The sequence below is a fragment of the Myotis lucifugus genome, unplaced genomic scaffold (assembly GCF_000147115.1).
Source record: "Myotis lucifugus unplaced genomic scaffold, Myoluc2.0 scaffold_295, whole genome shotgun sequence".
In the NCBI taxonomy this organism is placed as follows: domain Eukaryota; kingdom Metazoa; phylum Chordata; class Mammalia; order Chiroptera; family Vespertilionidae; genus Myotis; species Myotis lucifugus.
The window spans coordinates 1,248,483-1,271,554 of record NW_005871343.1 but is presented as its reverse complement, the minus strand read 5'-3'; the positions used below and the strand labels follow the sequence as shown (position 1 = coordinate 1,271,554).

Below are 23,072 nucleotides of genomic sequence, written 5' to 3'. Positions count from 1 at the left end.
TTTACAGTTAATTCTATATTGAACTAGCTTCAATACTCACCACTGGTGCTTTCCAATTGCTGTGCTCTTTATTTAGATTTGCCTTTTAATTGACAGGAGCACATCTCCAAAAAATTTGCAAAAGGGATAGTGGTGGTATGCTTTCTCAGCCCTTGCTTGAGAAATGTATTTCTGAGAATGTATTTATTCAGCAGTCACACAAATGACATTTTGGCTAGATACTGAATTTTTGGTCCTAACATTTCAATTATGGCATTTAAAGTAGCCAACCTACAGCTGATAGATGTCCCTCCCTCATCAATGTTTCTAACTCTCTCCCTCTCCCTTCCTCTTTGTAAAATCAATATATTTTAAAAAAAAAAAGTAGCCAACCTGACTTTTCATCCTTAGTAGGCAATTTTTTTCTCATGCATATATTTATAGTATTATTTCCTTGTTTTCTCATTCCTAAAGTTAAAAACTTTTACAAAGACTTCAGTTTTTAAAAAAAACTTGAGTTCTTCTTTCAAGTTCAGATTCAAGTCTTAGCTTCATAACATTTTTTATCTATATTATCTTTAATGACTCTCTCTGCTCTACTTCTTTCAGGGCCACTAATTATGCCTTTGCTGGATTTTAGTTCTGTGTTCCAATCTTTTTTTTTTTTAATGTATTTTATTGATTTTTTACAGAGAAGAAGGAAGAGGGAGAGAGAGTTAGAAACATCAATGAGAAACATCAATCAGCTGCCTCCGGCACACCCCCTACTGGGAATGTGCCCACAACCAAGGTACATGCCCTTGACCAGAATCAAACCTGGGAGCCTTCAGTCCGCAGGCCGACGCTCCATCCACTGAGCCAAACCAGTTAGGGCTCTGTGTTCCAATCTTATGTCAATTGTATTGGCAAAATTTATCTCGAATTTTCCTTCACACAATTGACTCAATTGTATACTCTGGTTCTTTAGTCTTCCCAATGAAGTTTCAAATTCTGCTGTGATTTTACTAGTACTTCCCAGATTTTTTGTGGGGAGCGGCTCTAGAGTTAAAGCCTCGGACTGACCTGTGGCAGAGCCACAAACAAGTGCTAGTTTAGAGGGCAGAGCCCTCTTCGCATAATTAAGCTTGACCTTATAGCCGCCCCTAGATCCTTCCTAGGTAGCTAATGGGCTGTGGGAGATGGAGCAAGTGCTGCCAAAACAAGTGAAATTCACAAGAACACTGTAACTATGGTGACCACTACCTTGTTTACCTCTGACTATAAAATAAAGCCTCAGCTTGCTGGCTGGATCCTTCTCTGTGGCCTCATCCAGGCAGAGGAGATCCAATGAGCCCCAGCTATATTCTCTTTGTCTTTTCTTTAATCCTTCGCCCCCTCCCCCCCAACCCCCTTCCCCAGACTCACCGAACCCTTGGCTGTGCTGGCAGGGCACAATTTTTTTACTTTACCCATCTCCCTTTCAATTTCTGTCTCTTAGGCACTTTTTCATCTCAGTCTATTGTTTCACCTTGTTATATAACACTAGAGGCCCGATACATGAAATTTGTGCAAGAGTAGGCCTTCCTTCCCTGGCTGCCAGCACCGGCTTCCCTCTGGCACCCAGGACCTGGGTTTCCCTCGAAGCTCCGGCTTGGTCTGGAAGGACATCCAGTCTAATTAGCATATTATGCTTTTATTATTAGATTAGTATCCCCCACCCCGAGTTTTACAAAATTTTCTAGACCTTTGGTTTTAATTATTTAAGCAAAAAAATGGAGACTGTCTAAAATCAACTTCCATTCCCCGCAGCAAATCTTTCACTTTGGTCACTAAGTACAATGTTCTTTTCCTTTTATGTAGCAGAAATATTTCTTCATTTGACTTAAGATCACTAAGATCTACTGTTTGCTCATAAGTAGGTGGGCTAGATGGCTCTTTACTGTCTATCTGGTTGTTGTTTAATGCCAGTTCTCAAATTTTATGATGAGGCTTAGCTGACATAAATTTACATTACAGCTTTTGTGATTTAGGAGTAGGAAACTTTGTTTTAGCCTAATTTCTCTTTTGTGTTTGAACTAAGCAGCCACATAACAGGCAAAATCCCTGTATCTAACTTTTTGTCTTTCACAGCCCTCAATACCTGGAATTTCTCATAGTTGTTTTCCTACTGTTTCAGAAAGAATGCCACCATAATTGTATATTTTCTGCCTAGTATAGTCACTGCCTGGTCCTTACTTTTAAAATATATTACTCTACACCATAAAATAGATTCCAGGTGGTATGTTATCTATCTGTCCTTATATGAAGTCAGGGCAAAGTCCTGACCATGTCATTTTGGCAGCAGTCAGTAGAGGCAGGAAGAAAGGCAATCAAATAACTGTGCTCAAGTTCCCATATTACAGAGTGTATTTTGGTGAAAATCTGAATAGCTTTCCTTAATTTTCCAGTGCCCATGTGCCACTGGGAGAAATTCTTTCTGGTGAAGACACTGCTAAATTGTATTACTGTCAAAAATAGATCATTATATTTACATTTGTAAACCAGAAGAATGCTGTGGAAGGGAATAAAAAGTATCAAAATCCCTAAAATAATACAAGATGATTTACCCAGTATACCAGTGTGTGGAAATATCTTTTGAACAGCACTTTTGTTAGTTCTAGTGTAATAACTGATGCTCATAATAAGCCTAAGGCACTACAACTTCTAAAGAAAATGTTATAATTAATAGAATTTATGTTAAGAGCATAGTTTCATATAGTCTAATTCTTTTTAGACTAGTAACCCAAGCATGATAGGTACAGCCACTTTATTAAGCCAAATATCTGCTAGTGCAAAACTTATTCCCAATAGAGCAAATGACAGTTTAATAGGTAAACAAGTAACTGTTAATTTCCCACACATACAGCAGCTCCTAGAGCAGCGGTTCTCAACCTGTAGGTCGCGACCCCTTTGGCGGTTGAACGACCCCTTCACAGGGGTCGCCTAAGACCACCATGCATATCAGATATTTACATTATGATTCATAACAGTAGCAACATTACAGTTATGAAGTAGCAACGAAAATAATTTTATGGTTGGGTCACAACATGAGGAACTGTATTTAAAGGGCCAGAAGGTTAAGAACCACTGTCCTAGAGTATATTCAAGCTCAGTATGTTATTTTCTTGGACATCAAGCACAAAAAAAGAAATTAGTCTTAATAAATTATTTGGTTTGGTTATTAGTATTTAAGAAGCATAGAAAAACAAAATATCAGGTTAAAAAAAACAAATGCCATAAACTATTTCACATCAAGGTTGTAAAGTAAAAGTTTCCTGTCAAAGTCCTTTTTTTAGGCAAAACTGTCACTCAGTATTTTTACAAAGGACCTCTGGCCCTACAAACATAATTTTCTTACTTGAAATAATTTAATCCTGTTGTTCTACCTTCCCTCTCTCTCATTTTTAAAAAGGGAGATGAATTAAAAACTTTCAAAACAACTGTTTTGAACTGTTAAAACTAACAATGATAAATGTATCAATCTGTTTTTCTACTACACACAAAAAAAGAACCTGTTATTGAAAGCAGCAAATACATGAACTAAACGAATACAAAAAGCTCCTCAGAACAGCAGTGTTACAGACTCAGATGCGCTGTCATCTTTAAAAATGCATACACTCAGCCCTAGCTCGTTTGGCTCAGTGGATAGAGTGTTGGACTGTGGACTGAAGGGTCCTGGGCTCGATCCCCAGTGGGAGGTGTGCAGGAGGCAGCAGTCAATGGTTCTCTCTCATCATTGATGTTTGTCTCTTTCTCCTTCTCCCTTTCTCTTTGAATCAATAAGAATATATTTTTTAAAAAGTAAGTAAAATAAAATGAAATAAAATCAAATGCATACATTCATTGACTATCAAAGCAAAATAATTTGATTTACTTAGCTGTACCTGCTCATCTCTTTGTCTCCACTCTTGCCAATTTTCTTCTCGTGTATCCTTCTGTACTGGATTTGGTAAAGGAAGCTCATGTTGAGCATTACAAGTGGCATGGGAAGATTTCTGGGGAATTTTCTTAAAAGCAAGATTCCTGAGCTATGAAACAAAGAAGACATTACATTCAATTTGCCAGTCCTGAGATACTAACTGGATTTTTTTTAAGTTAAGAAATCAACAATAATTTTACACTTCAAGCACTATTTGTATTTTTTGTAACCTTTATAGAATATTAAATTCACCTGCATTTGAAATAATGGTTGGTGGATTTCTAGATGAAATGATTAATAAGTAAAAATGGATTGTACTCTATTAAACCATCATTCTAAAGATTCTGCTTTACTAAGGAGAATAAGTTTATAGAAATAGAACATTGGACAAGTGTGCTTTTAAAATACAAAACAATAGGATTCAAAAAGATTAAAGTGTAATAGCTTACAAACTTAAAAATTTAAATAGAAAGAAAAGATAGCGTATGCAATTGTCGCAACTACTTTGCTAATCCTGAAAAATACAGGGCTAGTCCTCAAAGTATCATAATGAATTAAACCTGTATTGGGCAAGCCACTTCCCAACAATAAGAATAATCAGAGATGTAGAAAGTGAAACAAGAAAGAAAAATACTGAGAGGGTGTCATGGATTGAATTGTATTTCTCCCAAAGATATGGTGCTAACCCTCAAGTGTCTGCGAAGGTGACCTTACTTGGAAATAGGGTCTTTGCAGGTGTAATCAAGTTAAGACGAGGCATACTGAATTAGGATAGGCCCTAATCCAATATGACTGGTATCCTTATAAGAAGAGGTGAAGACAAAAATACACAAAGAGAAAGCCAAGCAAGTAACAAGAGGCAAAGATTGGAGTGATGCAGCCACAAGCCAAGGATTGATGGCCACCACAAGGTAAGAGGAGGCAAGGAAGAATTCTACTTTGAGTCTCAGAGAGAACATAGCCCTTGTTGACACCTTGGTTTGGTCTTCCAGCCTTTAGAACAGCGGTTCTCAACCTGTGGGTCGCGACCCCTATGGGAGTCAAACAACCCTTTCACAGGGGTCGCCTAAGACCATCGGAAAACACATATATAATTACATACTGTTTTTGTGATTAATCACTATGCTTTAATTATGTTCAATTTGTAACAATGAAAATACATCCTGCATATCAGATACAGTGGGGCCTTGACTTACGAGTTTAATTTGTTCCGTGACGGAGCTCGTAACTCAAATTACTCGTATGTCAAATCAAAAAGTGAACGAGTGAGACACATGATGCTGGGCTGATGTTGTGGCGCTCACTGTGATGTTCGCTGCGCCAACTAGCGGTGGGGTATCTGAAGCTGGCTCGTAACCCGAATTTTAGCTCGCAACTCAAAGCAAAAAATCGGCTGAGAGACGGCTCGTATCTCGAAAAACTCATTAGTCGGGACACTCATAAGTCAAGGCCCCACTGTATTTACATTATGATTCATAACAATAGCAAAATTACAGTTATGAAGTAGCAACGAAAATAATTTTATGGTTGGGGGTCGCCACAACATGAGGAACTGTATTAAAGGGTCGCGGCATTAGGAAGGTTGAGAAGCACTGCTCTAGAACCATTGGAGAATAAATTTCTGTTGTTTTAAGGCACCTAGTTTGTGGTACTTTGTTATGGACAGCTTTAGGGAAATTAACAAAGAGGCTTTAAATTGAGAATCAATAATTTTAACTAATAATATATGGTTCTGAAAAAGGCAGTGAGGAGATACAAACATCTCTTTAAGTAACTGGTTTCTGCTGTGGAAAAGACATACAGGAGGAGATGCTACTGGAGATGAAGCACTAGCAAGTATACTGTTATTTTTGCCAAAACCGGTTTGGCTCAGTGGATAGAGCGTCGGCCTGCGGACTGAAGGGTCCCGGGTTCGATTCCGGTCAAGGGCATGTACCTGGGTTGCGGGCACATCCCCAGTAGGAGATGTGCAGGAGGCAGCTGGTCGATGTTTCTCTCTCATCGCTGTTTCTAACTCTCTATCCCTCTCCCTTCCTCTCTGTAAAAAATCAATAAAATATATTAAAAAAAAAAAAAGTATACTGTTATTTTAGAGAAAGTGAAGACTAATAGAACTCTAGCCATGGAATTGGAAAGGGAGGATCCTCAGGCTCATCCTCAGTTACATGTTTTCTTATTCTCTAATGTAAATTCCATTATTACCTTACTAGGAGCCCAGCACGCAATTCAAAATGGCACGGCGCTGCCCACTCCCTCTCCGGCCCTTGAAGCAGCCACAGCTGCTGCTGATCAGGCCCTCCCCCAGTGTAGGCACGTGGAGGCCTCTGCTACCCCGCCCCCAACACTGTGCGTGCAACCTCCACCTGTCCGGTTGACCCGTTATGGCATCCCGGTTAATTAGCATATTTCTCTATTATATAGAGAGAGATTTTCTGTTCCCCCCACGTCATCATTAACTCCAAAAATAAAGTGATGGGCAATAAAAAGTTTTGAAAGACTGGACTTCTAAAAGGATATATAGTGGGGAAAATGTCTTTTAAAGTTATTCTCTGTGTGGCAGCATTTTAAAGAGATATTTAGAAAGCAATGATGTTAAAAATTTAATAGAAACAAAGTGAAAAGGCTTGTTTTCTAAGTCTTGGGACATTATAAAATGAATATAAGGGGGGAAAAAACATTTTTACTACTTCTCTCATTAAATGATATTGAAAAAGGTCCTTGCCCTAGCTGGTTTGGCTCACTGGATGGAGTGTCGGCCTGTGGACTGAAGGGTCCCGGGTTCAATTCCGGTCAAGGACATGTGCCTGGGTTGCAGACTTGATCCCCAGTGGGGTGTGTGTAGGACGCAGCCAATCGATGATTCTCTCTCATCATAGATATTTCTATCTCTCTCCCCTCTCCCTTCCTCTTGAAATCAATAAAAATATTTTTTTAAAAAAAGGTCCTTATATACTCCAACTGCTCCTTCTATTAAAAGACAAACACACAGCCACAGAGGAGAAACCAAGATGGCGACATAGGTAAACACCGGAAATTGCTGCCTCGCACAACTACTTCAAAAATACAACTAAAAGACAAAACGGACATCATCCAGAACCACAGGAAGGCTGGCTGAGTGGAAATTATACAACTAGAAGGAAAGAGAAAAGCACACTGAGACTCAGAGGAGCTGCAGAAATAAAGTGCAGAGGTACGGAGGCGCACGCGGAAAGGGCTGGCAGCTGAGGACGCGGCGCATGTGGAAAGGGCTGGCAGCTGAGGACACGGTTGTCTTTTTCAATTGAGAGGGAGTCTCAAGCTCCTGACTGCTCTGAACTCCAGTTCCAGGCGAGTCTCTGGGGACCCAGACTCATACAGGAGAAACTGGACTGTCTGGCATCGGTCGGAACTCGAGGGCGGATTTCTCTCAGAGGTACTTGCAGTGATTACCGGGACACTGAGAAGCGGGGCTTCTTAGGGTAGGACTGAGGAGCAGCCATAGCTGCTTGCTCCGCCCTGTTGATCCCCAGAGACCCTGCCCCACCCAAGCTGTGCGCGGAGGCTTTTGCATATGAAAGGCCTGGCCCTTTGCAATCTGAAAATTACCTAACAAACTGCAACTAGGTCAGAGAGACCCAGAACTTCCAAAAGAAGGCCCAAGGCCCCACAGCCGCTTGCATTGCTTCATAGTTGGGCTCCTGCTGGGTAGCCTCAGGCAGAGGCTAGATTAGCACCTCCTTAGAGATCCAAGAGCCAGTGTACCCAGTGGTCAGAGTGGGACCATCCAGATTACAACTCCTCAGATCCATAAGGGACACACTCAGGGGGCAGACTCAGTGAGCACCAAAGCCCCACTGAAGCAAGTCTTGCCCCAGAAGGGTGTCTTCAGCACAGAAGTTCTCCCACTGCAGACACAGCTGATTCTCACAGCCAATTGGCCTGGAGGTCCATTCCTCCCAGTGATACCTACAACACTCAAGGCTTAACTACAACAAGACTGTGCACAAAGCCCACAAGGGGGTGCACCAAGAGTGTCCACCTCAGGTAATTGGGGAGGCTGAGCCACTGAGCCCTATAGGACACCTAGCACAGAAAGCCACTCTATCAACACAGGGAAGCATAAAAAATGCGGAGACAAAGAAACAGGTCACAAATGACAGAAATGGAGGAAAGCAAACTACTGGATATAGAGTTCAAAACCACACTTTTAAGGTTTTTCAAGAATTTTCTAGAAACTGCCGATAAACTTAGTGAGACCCTCAAGAAATCTAATGAGACCCTCGAGGTTATGAAAAAGGACCAACTAGAAATTAAGCATGCACTGACTAAAATAAAGAATATTACACAGAGTTCCAACAGCAGACTAGAAGATCGCAAGAATCAAGTCAAAGATTTGAAATACAAAGAAGCAAAAACACCCAACCGGAAAAACAAAAAGACAAAAGAATCCAAAAATATGAAGATAGTGTAAGGAGCCTCTGGGACAACTTCAAGCGTACCAACATCCGAATTACAGGGGTGCCAGAAGAAGAGAAGAACAAGATATTGAAAACTTATTTAAAGAAATAATGACAGAAAACTTCCCCTACCTGGTGAAAGAAATAGACTTACAAGTCAGGACGCGCAGAGAACCCCAAACAAAAGGAATCCAAAGAGGACCACACCAAGACACATCATAATTAAAATGCCAAGAGCAAAAGACAAAGAGAGAATCTTAAAAGCAGCAAGAGAAAAAAAGTCAGTTACCTACAAGGGAGTACCCATACGACTGTCAGTTAATTTCTCAACAGAAACTATGCAGGCCAGAAGGGAGTGGCAAGAAATATTCAAAGTGATGAATACCAAGAACCTACAACCAAGATTACTTTACCCAGCAAAGCTATCATTCAGAATTGAAGGTCAGATAAAGAGCTTCACAGATAAGAAAAACCTAAAGGAGTTCATCACCACCAAACCAGTATTATATGAAATGCTGAAAGGTATCCTTTAAGAAGAGGAAGAAGAAAAAGGTAAAGATAAAAATTATGTACAACAAAGGGACAACAAATACATATCTATCAAAAAGTGAATCTAAAAATTAAGTCAATAAAAAAATCTGATGAACAGAATAAACTGGTGAATATAATAGAATCAGGGGCATAGAAAGGGAGTGGACTGACAATTCTCAGGGGGAAGAGGGTGTGAAGGGTGTGGGAAGAGATTGGACAAAAATCGTACACCTATGGATGAGGACAGTGGGGGGGGGGTAAGGGCAGAGGGTGGGGTGGGAACCGGGTGGAGGGGAGCTATGAGGGGAAAAAAGAGGAACAACTGTAATAATATGAACAATAAAGATTTAATTTAAAACAAACAAATAAATAAAAGACAAACATACAATAAACTGATGAATAAAACAGAACCAGAGGCATGGAAACATGGTACAGATTGTAGAAGTGCAGAGGGAAAGAGTGGGGGGTGGGAAGAGATTAGCCAAAGAATTTATATGCATATATGCTTAATCCATGGACACAGACAATCGGGTGGTGAAGGCCTAGGGTGGTGGGGGGGCAAAATGGAGAAAAAAAAGAGAGGACATCTATAGTACTCTCAACAATGAAAATATTTTTTGAAAAAGACAGAGTTGTTTTTCGGCATTTCTTTAAAAAAAACAAATGGGCACAATAAATGCTGGTCATGTAACTCAGGTTAAGAATGTCTAAGGTAAAGGGTTTTCCTTTTACTTATTATCCTAACTAGAGGTCTGGTACATGGAATCGTGCATCAGTGAGGTCCCTCGGCCTGGCCTGTGCCCTCTCGCAATCCAGGACCCCTTGGGGGATGTCAGACTGCCTGCTTCGGCCCAGTCCCTGCAGAACAGGCCAAGGGATCCCACCAGTGCATGAATCCGTGCACTGGGCCTCTAGCATGCATATAAGATCTTTGGTTAATCTCTTCCCATCCTCCCCCCTCTCCACTTCCCCCTGAGATTCCTCAGTCTATTCCAGTGGTTGGCAAACCTCGGCTCGCGAGCCACATGAGGCTCTTTGGCCCCTTGAGTGTGGCTCTTCCATAAAATACCATGTGCGGGCATGCACATACAGTGCGATTGAAACTTCGTGGCCCATGCACATAAGTCGGTTTTCGGAAAGGAGATAGGCGAAACAAGTATACAAGACGAGTGTGGATGGGAGAGTTGGAAGGGGTCGACCTCAGCGAACGTACCTCAATCAGACTGAGGACATTTTTAGCAAAGGCCAGCTTAGGAGTACCCTAATTAAGTTAATAACAATGTACCTACCTATATAGTTTAAGTTTAAAAAATTTGGCTCTCAAAAGAAATTTCAATCGTTGTACTGTTGATATTTGGCTCTGTTGACTAATGAGTTTGCCAACCACTGGTCTATTCCATGTTTCCATGCCTGTGCGTTGAGCATCTGCCCCCTGATGGTCAGTGCACATCATAGCTACCGATTGACCGGTCGCTTAGGCTTTATATTATAGAGGCCCAGTGAATTTTGTGCCCGGGGGGGGGGGGGGGGGTGTCCCTCAGCCCAGCCTGCACCCTCTCCAATCTGGGATCCCTCTCACAATCCAGAACTGCTGGCTCCCAACCGCTTCTGCCTGTAAGCCTGATCACTCCCTAACCACTCCCCTGCCGGCCTGATCGCTCCCAACTGCCCTCCCCTGACGGCCATCTTGTGGCAGCCATTTTGTGACCACACGGGGGTGACCATCTTGTGTGAGGGCATGACAGTCAATTTGCAAAAAGAGATGATCATCAAATGCATAAAAATGTAAGTTCAGGCTAGTCATAGGATTATCTACACCAATTCAAGGGTAATATGCAAATTAACTGTCACTCCGCGCCAAAGGTAGCGGCGCCCATAGCCATAAAGATGGCAGCGCCAGCTGGAGCCACGGAGCCGGCAGAGCAGGCGGGAGGCTTGGCTTGGGCGGCGGCCATGGAGCCGGGCGGAGAGGGCAGGAGGATTGGCTTCCTTCATCACCTTCCTCCCAAGCCAAGCCTCCCTGGGGCAACGAAGGAAGCCAAGCCTCCCGCACGCCTGGGCTGGCCACTGAGGGAGACATGCGGGGAGTGAGTGAGGTTCCCTATCTGGGGGTTCCAAATCCACCATTGGTTCCTTTCACCGCTGACTAGAGATATACAGGGTGTCCCCCCAAAATGTATACACACTTTGAATACCTACTAATTCCAATGGGTTTAAGCATGAAAAGAAAGAAACAACAATGGAGCTGTCATCTGTTAAAAGTGCGGGCACAAACCGGCAGTCGGACATTCCCTGAGGGGTCCCAGATTGGAGAGGGTGCAGTCCGGACTGAGCGCCCCCCCCCCCCCCGAAGAATTTCGTGCACCGGGCCTCTAGTTGTCTATAATAGTAAAAAAAAAAAAAAGGGAACCAATCCAAATGTTTATCTCAAGAATATAATTAAATAAAGTATGATATAGTCATATAATTAAATAATGTGGAGTCATTTAAAATAATGTAGAACTGTATTTACTCATATTGAAAACTGCTCAAGGCTAATTAGGAAAAAAACAGTATAAAAACCTATTATATAATCCCATTTTTATTTAAGTAAAACATGAATATAGATATATGTGTATTTATATACCTGTTGGTTATATCTCTAGCTATATTTACAAATGGCCTTTGTTTCCTTTTAAGACTTTGTTACCTTTTGGAATGAGTACTGAAGCTTCCATATTCATAAAAAAAATAAAGGCATTTAAAAACTTTACATTAAATTGAACTAACAAGCTCTGGGGGATGAGGGAAGGCAGGGAAGTGAAGAGACTGAGCAAAGAAGAAAAAAAAAAAAGAAAGAACTCGAACTCATGAACACAGACAATAGTGGTGATTGCATGGGAGGAGGTGGAAGAGGGTATGGGGGGATAAGTGGTGATAGGAAAAAACTAAATAAATTTTTTTAAATGTTCATTACATTGACTTTATGCATAAATTTACATCCATTCATCAAGTCATATTTTTTTTAAAATATATTTTATTGATTTTTTACAGAGAGGAAGGGAGAGAGATAGAGAGTTAGAAACATCGATGGGAGAGAAACATCGATCAGCCGCCTCCTGCACATCTCCCACTGGGGATGTGCCCGCAACCCAGGTACATGCCCTTGACCGGAATCGAACCTGGGACCCTTCAGTCCGCAGGCCGACGCTCTATCCACTGAGCAAAACCGGTTTCGGCCATCAAGTCATATTTATCAAGTACCTATGAACCAAGTACTATGGACACATGGGTAAACAAGATGGTACCTGTCCTCATGATGCTTGCTTATAGTCTATTAAGAAAACAAACACAGATCATTATAATCGTTACCTCATTTGCTTCAGTCTGTTGCTGTTCCTTCTTTTTTCTTCTTTTCTCTCTCTTTTTCTCATTTGTACCTGGGTTGCGGGCACATCCCTCGTAGGAGATGTGCAGGAGGCAGCTGATCGATGTTTCTCTCTCATCGATGTTTCTAACTCTCTATCTCTCTCCCTTCCTCTCTGTAAAAAATCAATAAAATATATATTTAAAAAAAAAAAAAGAAAACAAACACAGATCATTATAATCGTTACCTCATTTGCTTCAGTCTGTTGCTGTTCCTTCTTTTTTCTTCTTTTCTCTCTCTTTTTCTCATTTGCAGTTGATTTGCTTGTTTGAGACTTTCCCGGAGTCCTACCTTTGCCTTTTCCAGGCTCAGAATCAGAGCCACTACCACTATCCACTTGCAACAGGGCAAAACGAGAAGCAGTAGTGGGAACAGAACTAAGAACTGCTGAGGCCATTGTAAATATTTTTCTTTAAAAATACTTCTGTCAAGAATAATTCCTGTGGAGGGAGAAAAGAAGACAGGTGAGTAAAATTTATTAAAGATTCTACAGTAATAACAAATTATTTTTATATATATATTTCTCCAGACACGGGACTTAGTAATATTTGGATTCATACCAACAGTCTTATGAGCAATAGCATACTTTTTAACTTAAAAACAACATAAAATTGTATAATAGAAAATGGAATAATGATATGAGATTTCAGACTAATGCAAGACTACCATCAATATAATGTATTCATTTTTCCATATATAGTTTTCAAAAATTCATGGTTTTCTTTTCTTTTAAATACACTGCTAAAATATATACATAGCCTGGCTGGTGTGGCTCAGTGTCACCTATGAACCAGGTGGTCAGGGTTTGATTTCCAGTCAGGGCACATGCCCAGGTTTTAGGCTTTATCCCTAGCAGGCGTTGTGCAGGAGGCAGCCAATTGATGATTACCTCTCATTGTTAATGTTTCTATCTCACACCCTCCCTCTCCCTCTAAAATCAATAAAAAACGTATTTAAAAATAATAATTATATAAATACATATTTATGGAAAACATCCTACATCAATACAGTTTAAAACAGAAAAGTATGTTTATCCCCAACTTCCAAAAAAAAATAAAGTAGAAAAAGAACAATCTTATATACAAAATGCTGCCTTAAGTTTGATCCTAGCGACTAGTCCTAAGTCAAAAACTGAGAGCAAAATAGAGAACTTAAATTCCTGCAAAGAAAACTTTTCAAAATCACCCTCCACATTATCTTTTAGTTCATAAATAGCCTCAGTGCATCCTACCAGCCTCGCAGCCCCAGCTTGCACCTCCAGCCTGGCAGCCCCACCTGGCACCCCCACCTTGGCCTGGCGCCGCCCCCTCACGTGCTCCACCATCCTGCCGAAGTCCCACTCTTGTCGGGGCCCATCAGGCTGGCAGCACCTCCACTGCCACCTGCTGCCAGAAACCACGTCGCCTACACCCCCCCATGTTCCGCGCTGCCCCCTGGTGGTCAGCACACGTCATAGCGAGCAGTCAAACTCCCAGTATCCCAGTGGAAGGACTGTTCAAGGGGACAATTTGCGTATTAGGCTTTTATTATATAGGATATATAGGATTCTCCTGCTGAATGCAGGCATGACCATGTGACTGACTTTGGCCAGTGAAACATAAGCTTTAAAAAGCTTTAAAATCATTTTTCTTCAGAACATGGTTCACCATGTTAGCTTTTCTCTGCTTCTATGATTGTGGAAGCACATGTTGAGACAGAGTATTCATCAGTCAGATCTGATGGAGTCTGAAACCACAATGAACAGAGTCTTCTTACTAATCTGTGATGGATACAGGGTAGAGCAAAAGTAGGTTTACAATTGTATGTGAAACACAGTTTATTCTTATATTATTATTAACTAGAGGCCTGTTGCACAAAGAGATTCGTGCAATAGGCCTTCCCTTCCCTTGGCTGCTGGCACCAGTTTTCCTCTGGCACCCGGGACCCAGGCCTTCGCTCTGGCTGGGCTCCGGTCAGAGCCCCCACCCAGCCGTCAGGCTTCGCTGCTCCGCTGATCCCGGGGCCGTGAGGCCTCGCTGCTCGGCAGGCTTTGGGTACATTTGGCTTCACTCCACCACTTGGAGCCTACGTATGCAAATTAACCGCCATCTTTTTTGGCGGTTAATTTGCATATCGCCCTGATTAGCCAATGGGAAGCGTAGCAAAGGTATGGTCAATTACCCTTTTGTCTTTTATTAGATAGGATTATTGTACTATTTTCCATAAAAACTGTAAACGTACTTTTGCCCCACCCTGTATTTAGCTTGAGCAAGAAAGGAACTTTACTTCTTTAAATATCTGAGATTTTCAAGTTCTTCTTGCAGTGTAACATAGCCTTACCATAACTGGTTATCTTGCACAAATAAATTTCTTTCCTAATTTAAGACTCGTATCAAAACTGTAATTTCATATTTGGATTGTTCTGCATTAGTTAAATGTTAACAGATGTCTGTTCAAAAAACCTCTCCTAAGCCCATAGAAATTTTCTTTCTGTAGCAGAGGGCAGAGCTTCCTTACCAGTATATCCTCAGATAAAGTTTCCCTTTGTCACTGGGGCAGCCAAGAAAACCCTGGAGAGTGAAGAGACTCTGGGCCAGTCACCACCAGATGTAAGTAACCCTATTTGATGCTCCAGAGGACAACTCATGCATATGTTACTCTGTAGGTATTTCTCAACTGTGACAAGGGAAGTGCGCAAGCCCCTTGAAATCTATTTCATCAGACAGCTGCAGAATGCACTGCTGCCCATTATGGTAGAGACAGTTTTTGGAACTGTTAGAAGAGTTCGTATTCTTTAGGTGCCCCAAACACAAGGTATGCAGTATAGGAAGCAGCAACTGCTGTCAGGGGTAGGGAAGCACAAAACTCTTAGTGAGCAAGGTTCCAAACAATGGCCTGAAATCTCTACTTTCGCAAATAGAAGATCTTTCCCTCCACTTGCCAGTGACATGCCTTTTTAATGGCATAAAAACTAGCTGCAAAGTGACTGCTCAAACAGGGTATATGCTTTCTGCAAACTAGAACTTCATCATTATTTTAAACACAAGTCCAATTGGATTTGAACTCCTTTCATAATATCACAAGAAATTTTATATTATTAAATTTTGATAAGAAAAGATTTTAGGTTCTTTAAAAATAATTTCAACTGTTATAAACTACTGAATGGTTATAAAACAAAAATGATTTGTTTTTATTACCTACTCATCCAAACAAAATTTCAATGGAAACTCAAGCTGAAGAAAACATCAATTAAAAGTCTGGATCAGGGCCCCAGCCAGGTGGCTCAGTTGGTTGGAGCATCATTCTGTACACCAAAAAGGTTGCAGTTTGCCTGACCAGTGTGGCTCAGTGGTTGAGCACTGACCTATGAAATAGGAGTTCCCGATTCGATTCTTCTGGTTCCAGGCTTCGTCCCCAGTGGAGGAGGGGGAGTGCAGGAGGCAGCCAATCAATGATTCTCTCTCATCATTGATGTTTTCTATCTCCCTCCCTCTCCCTTCCTCTCTGAAATCAATACACACACACACACTCATATATATTTTTTAAAAAGGTTTCAGGTTTGATTCTCAGTCAGGGCACATATCTAGGTTGTGGGTTTAATCCCTGGTAGGGGCCCTTACGAGAGGTTTCTCTCTCTCTCTCTCTCTTTCCCTTCCTCTCTTTAAAATCAAGAAACATATCCTCAGGTGAGGATTTTTTAAAAAGTCTAGATCAGGAATTGCATATTCTTATTTCATGGATAAATTTTACTTAAAAACTTATGTTCACGGAAGCAAGTACAATTTTCTCATTGAAAACTCTGATATGATTCTGAAGTTTTTAATAAATTCAACATTTAGTATTTTCCTAATATACTTTGTTTTACCTATCCTAATCATATACTGTAAAAAAAAATGCAACACATTTATTCTCCACCCAGTTCTACGTAGACATTGTAGATCTCCCAGTTTGGGGACAATGGTATACCTATGGTCCTTTACATTAGTAATGCAGAAGTCAAACAGCAGAAAAGCACTAGACAAGAATGCTGACCTGAAGCAAGAATACCTGAGCAAACACAACCTGCTGCTTACTGTGAGCCCCTGAACCACTTACTTGATCAGTGTTTTCTCATCTGTGAAACAAACAAGAATGCCCAGCCCACTGAGTTAAGATTAAATATGTTAATGGACTTTACATACAAAAACAGAACAGTAGTCAGTACAGAACCACTCAAATATAAACATCTACTGGTATTCTTACTATAATTAATTGAAATATGTCTTGAGGTCCTACGAGGCAAAGGGAAATTGGCACAAACTATTTAAAAATTTGGCTAAGCATGTCTGACTCCACTGCAAAAATGTTTCGAAATTTAAATCAACACCATTCTAAAAGCTAACTAAGGCTTTAATCTTTGAAATGAAAGGAAAAAGTTGTTAGGCATTGAGAAGTAATTGTTGAGCAGTGAGCCACTGAAAAGAGTCAAAGACCTAATGATTATACCTAATATACTGCGGAAGGAAAACATCAGTCTACTCAAAACCCAAGAATCACAGTAGGGTCCATGTCTTAAACAGTAGGCATACAGTAGACAAACAATAAATGTTAAAATGAATGAAAAATAATAATAAAAGACAGAAAGACAAAGTGAAAAGAAAACATTAGAATACTGTTAAACTGAGAAAAGAATGATATTCAAAAGACAAAATAATTATTTTCCTGAGGAAGCAGCTACCTATGCTATACTACCTCAGCAATCCACGTATTAAAATAAAAGAGATTAACCAAAGAACTTATATGCATATATGCATAACCCATGGACACAAACAATAGTGTGGTGAAGGTGGGGGGGGGGTGTCAACGAGAGAAAAAAAGAAAACTATAATATTTTCAACAATAGAGATACATTTTTTAAAATAAAAAATAATAATTGATAAAATACTCTTAGTTTATGAAAGGGTAAAATGAAAAGGGGGAAATGCTCACCTATAATGATCCCTTGTTTGGTCAGCAGTAGGAGTGCAAAAAAGATAGTGGCAGCCACTTGCACTATACTTTAGATAACAGTAAATATTAAAGAACAGCTCTACGTAGCAGCTGAGAGAATAGGAGATGGGTCAACTGGAAGGACTCAATCATCTGTGCTACAAGCTGCACATGATATATCGCCAACACATTGTCTACCTCAATAGCCATTAGAGAAATCTACATACCAGGTCAAAAGGTACACTAACCAGTACCTCAGAAGTGAAAGAGGGAGAAATTTAAATTTTAAATTAAAAAGGGAATGAAAACATAAAAATAATCCCTAATCTGTAAATGTGCATTATGTATTTACATACCAAAAACGAAGAAAATGCATGGGACTACTCATGCTTGTTTTTCTTTCGACAGTTTTCACTATTTCCCCAAGTATTCTATAATGACCATATTTCTTCTATAAGAAAAATATCTCACACAGACAGTAGGGAAGTGAGGGCATGTGCTAGAACAGTGGTTCTCAACCTTCCTAATGCCGCAACCCTTTAATACAGTTCCTCATGTTGTGGTGACCCCCAACCATAAAATTATTTTCGTTGCTACTTCATAACTGTAATTTTGCTACTGCTATGAATCGTAATGTAAATATCTGATATACAGGATGTATTTTCATTGTTACAAATTGAACATAATTAAAGCATAGTGATTAATCACAAAAACAATATGTAATTTACATATGTGTTTTCCGATGGTCTTAGGCGACCCCTGTGAGAGGGTCGTTCGACCCCCAAAGGGGTCGCAACCCACAGGTTATACTTTAAATAATAAAGAATTTAAATTTTTTTAAAAAGAAAAATATCTCATCTTGAAAAGGGAAAATGTTTATACCCAAATTCAAAAAAGTAAACTGATGTAATCAATGCAATATTGATTTTTCTGCCCTGTGTCAAACTTGGAAAGGGCAACTGCAGGTCAGAACTGACAATGAGATGCCTTTGGTCCTTAATGTTAGTGAGGCAGAGGACAAATGACAGACAGCAACTGTCAAAGACTGATTATGTTGCATGTTTTTGGAGAACATTACCTTCATTAACAAATTTTTCCAAATTTTCAAAAATTATATTATCAATCCAAGAATTCATTCTTTTAACTACTGAAGAGAAAAAGGAATAAATAGGCAGACTATGACATCAGGATTTTTAAATATAATTCAGGGTATGGCTAGGGTTAATATTCCTTCAATCTTGTGTCCTAAAACTCTTGACCTCCATCTCTGGTCTTATTTAAGAGACAATAGGATAAATAGATTCAAATAGAGCTCTTTGTCTTCCCCTACTATTTTCCCTTTCTCTCTCACACAGTTTTTAATATCTCTGCATTTATATACATTTAAATGATATAGATTTAATTAAGGTATACAATGCAAAAAGTGAAGTATAGTGGAGATCCCCTAAACTACCTACATTGGTCAGTCTCTGGATGTGGTAGCTAGTGCTATATATTAAACATTTACATAATACTGAAATACTACACAAATTAGATTTTAGTCCAGAAATCTACTTATTATTTCTTATGTTTCCCATCTTCCCTTTTAGTCTCCTTTTAAAAATAATTTAAAGGCTGCCCTAGCTAGTTTGGCTCAGTGGATAGAGCATTGACCTGCGGACTGAAGGGTCCCAGGTTTGATTCTGGTCAAGGGCACATGCCTGGTTGCAGGCTCGATCCCCAGTAGGGGGCATGCAGGAGGCAACCAATCAATGATTCTCTCATCACTGTTTTTCTTTTTTTAATATATTTTTATTGATTTCAGAGAGGAAGGGAGAGGGAGAGAGAGATAGAAACATCAACAATGAGAGAAAGCCCTAACCGGTTTGGCTCAGTAGATAGAGCGTCGGCCTGCGGACTGAAAGGTCCCAGGTTCAATTCCGGTCAAGGGCATGTTCCTTGGTTGCGGGCACATCCCCAGTGGGAGGTGTGCAGGAGGCAGCTGATCGATGTTTCTCTCTCATGGATGTTTCTAGCTCTCTATCCCTCTCCTTTCTCTCTGTAAAAAGTCAATAAAATTTATTAGAAATAATAATAATAACAATGAGAGAGAATCATTGATTGGCTGCCTCCTGCCCACCCCTAACTGGGGATCCAGCCTGCACTCAGGCATGTGCCCTTGACCACAGTCCAACGCTCTATCCATTGAGCCAAACCAGCTAGGGCATGATGTTTCTCTTTCTCTCTCTCTCTCTCTCTCTCTCTCTCTCTCTCTCTCTCTCCCCCCCCCCCCTTCCTCTTTGGAATCAATAAAAATATTTTAAAGAATAAAATAAAAATAATTTAAAGGCTAATTCAGTTGAAGACAAAATTTACAAGGTAAATTAAAAAATAAATGGTTCAGGTCAAAATGCACAAAAAACAAGTTTATAAATATGCAGGTAGCTCATCACATATAAATATTTAATAATTTCTTAATTACTACCATTAGTAAAAACTATTAATTCCACTATACTTGACATAGCAGCAATATCAAATTATAGGGAAGTCTCCATTTTATATATTCAATACACCAATTACTTAACTTAGTAATTATAGCATGTGTTAGGGCTTTTTATAACAATTATCCTTCCTCAGATTTTGCTCCAGCAAAACTACCTAAAATTTCCTGGTCACATATTCAGTTTTACTTGTTCGTATCTTTACGGTATTCCTTTTGCCTAAAATGCTCTCCATCTCTTCCACTTAAAACTTGTATTCATTGTTCAAAATCCGCTCAGGTGCTAGCATCTCTATATTTTCTTTGACCGGCCCCTCAAATTAATCATCCCATCCTCTGTAGTATTTCTGTATTTTACGCTTACTTTTATTAAAATTATGGTTGCCAGCTGGCATGGCTCAGTGGCTGAGCATTGACCTATGAACCAGGAGGTCATGGTTTGGTTCTTGGTCAGGGCACATGCCCAAGTTGCGGGCTCTATATCCCCAAATGTGGGGTGTGCAGGAGGCAGCAGATCAATGATTCTCATCACTGATGTTTCCATCTTTCTCTCCCTCTCCCTTCTTCTCTGATATAAATAAAAATATATTAAATTTTTTTAAAGATTATGCTTATTGTTGTGCCTAGCCCCCTACAACCCTGATTTCAACATCCTAACAAAAACCACAGGACCTGGCACACAAAAAATCAATTTATTAAATTTGGATTTGTTTTTTTTTTCCAAATCTTTATTGTTGCAAATATTACAGATCCCCTCTCTTTTCCCCCTATTGCCCCTCTCTACCTAGTCCTCCCCCCCACAGGCCTTCACCACCAACTTGATCTGTGTCCATAGGTAATGTATATATACGTATAAATTCTTTGGTTAATCTCTTCCCACCCCACCTCCTCTCTTCTCTCTAAGATTCATCAGTCTGTTCCATGTTTCCATGCCTCTGGTTCTATTTATCATCAGTTTATTTTGTTCATTAGATTCCTTGTTTGTTTATTTTGATTTTTAGATTCAATTGTTGATGGATATTTATTGCCATTTTATTGTTCACATTTTTTTATCTTTTTCCTTCTTCTTAAAGAAGACCCAAAACTTACATTCCCCCAATACAAGGCTACACATGCATTGAAAGATGTGTTCTAAAGTAGAATGGATAGGAAAAGAAAACGCAAAATGCTCTATAGATAATCCCCAATTCCATAATGCAAATGTGAATTCAAGATTATTAGCAGTTCAAAGTTGTTTCAATTTAAGTGCCAATCTACCAACTTATCATCACCACAACTAATTTTGTTTAAGACACTTATTTGTTTAGGAAAACAAAACTGGTTTTAAAGTGTTGATTAAAAAGAATTAGGATATATGAGGTGCTTAAAATAAACTATTTCTAAAAAATGAATAGCCTAAACTGCAAGCAGCAGGATCTCAAAATGGTTGGTACAGCTGGTCTCTGCTGAGGTTCTGAAGACCACTGCCACTATGACCTCATCCCTCACTATGACCTCTCTAGGGACAAGATGGACAATAGCTGTGGTCATACCTCAATTAGGGCTTCAAAACCGACATATGTGCAAAACCCTCAGTCAAGGATAATCATATTTATTCATTTTTATAAAATAAATGACAATCATCTTCCATGAACACTATCAACCAATTAGTCTGATTGGTGTGGCCTCATTGAACTATAACTTACATTTTTATAAAACAGCACAAAATGAAATGGGATTGGGCATCAATGATTTAACACCTGGTGAAATTTAAAATTTGTATAATTTCATGTTCTGTTCCTCAAATAACACAACTGAACAATATCTTGCACTTTAGCTTCTTGTAAATTAAGATTCACAACCAACAAGTGCCAAATGTGTACCAACACTTTGCTCCCAACACAATTGGTGCAAACAAACCATGTAAACGTTATGGGTTTGCCTTAAGTTCCATATTTTCTTCATAAATGTTGCCTCCCCTTTCCAATCCACAGCACCTAATTTCTGTGGGCTGAAAAATCTAAGCAAAAAGTACAAACAGCCCTGACCGGTTTGGCTCAGTGGATAGAGCGTCGGCCTGCGGACTGAAGGGTCCCGGGTTCGATTCCGGTCAAGGGCATGTACCTGGGTTGCAGGCACATCCCCAGTGGGAGATGTGCAGGAGGCAGCTGATCGATGTTTCTCTCTCATCGCTGTTTCTAACTCTCTATCCCTCTCCCTTCCTCTCTGTAAAAAATCAATAAAATATATTTTTTAAAAATATGTTTTAAAAAGTACAAACAGATACTGAGGACCTAAGGGATTCTCCCATCGATAAAGCACATGTATTTTCATTTGCCTCAGTGTTCTTTTGGTCAACTTGCAGGTTCTTGCTTTTAGTTTATCGAGTGAAGCCACTGTTTGGTATCTTATAAATAAGTCTGTTGTAACCATTTATGACAATTAAGAATATCTTCCATTGATTAGGATTTGATTAATACCGACTACGGTATTATAAACCTATTGAGGGGGGGGGGGGGAAACACACCCTATACTTCCAAAGTTTAAAGATTGTTTAATACCTTAATTTACCATAAAGTTTCTCCAATATTCTTAGAGCTGCAAGTCAAACTTATTAAACTGACGACTCAGGTTACAATCACAAACGTAGTTACTACATAAACAGGCAATACTGACCGGCAGAGAAAATTTTTCACTGGCTTTTCAGTACAAGAGAGATTAGTGCTTCCCATGGAAGCCATAGCACCTACTCAATTGTAAAATCTAACTAAAAAATTTAAAAATCTAAAAGAAGCTGGAAAGAGAAGGCAATTCATAGGCCCATTTTGTCGCTCCTGTTCAATATCTACTAAGCACCCTAAATTCTAGCCATTTCACAAAATCCTGAGGGAATGCTTGTTCCAAACAATAACAGCGAAATAATAATAATAATAATAATAATAATAATAATAAATGTGTAACCACCCCACAGCCCGCTCCTGCGCTCTACCACAGCGAGCGGCGAGGCGGCGGCGCGCTCTCCCCGAGAGTAACTCACGAGGTACCTCGCTCATGAATGAAGCCAAATTCACCGCGGGCCGGGGCTCCCAAACTTCTCCGCACAAAGTACGTAGGAAGAGACAGGGCTGGGCGAGACCCAACTCGAGCGAAGAAGCGGCTTCAAAACCTGAAAGGCAGAAAACGGCGAGTTGAGGTCGTCGCTCTAGAAATTTCCGAGCGCCAGGATCCCGGGGAGGGAGCGCGATGCCCGGCGGGGAGGGGCGGCGGCACCTGTCACTCGCGGGCTCGGCGACGCGGCGGCCCCCGGCCCCGGCGCGACCTCGGGGAGGCGTCGCCGCCTCGGCCCGGCCCGGGGCCTGGGGTGGGGGGGTCTCTCTC

General features: G+C 40.3%; 1 protein-coding gene across 3 annotated transcripts in view; it reads right to left on the bottom strand.

Annotated features, from left to right (window-relative positions):
- GKAP1 (G kinase anchoring protein 1) overlaps positions 1-22,860 on the bottom strand; it is a 61,136-nt gene extending 38,276 nt beyond the window's left edge. For all 3 annotated transcript variants that reach the window (XR_002831982.1, XM_006100017.3, XM_014465457.2), the window contains exons 1-3: positions 22,739-22,860; positions 12,477-12,729; positions 3,882-4,025 (exon numbers count right to left, since the gene is read on the bottom strand). Coding sequence is in view for 2 of the 3 variants with exons in the window: in XM_006100017.3 (XP_006100079.1) it covers positions 3,882-4,025; positions 12,477-12,686 (354 nt within the window). In the remaining variant the exon portion in view is untranslated. The remainder of the gene's footprint in view (positions 1-3,881; positions 4,026-12,476; positions 12,730-22,738) is intronic.
- Between the last annotated feature and the right edge of the window lie 212 nt (positions 22,861-23,072).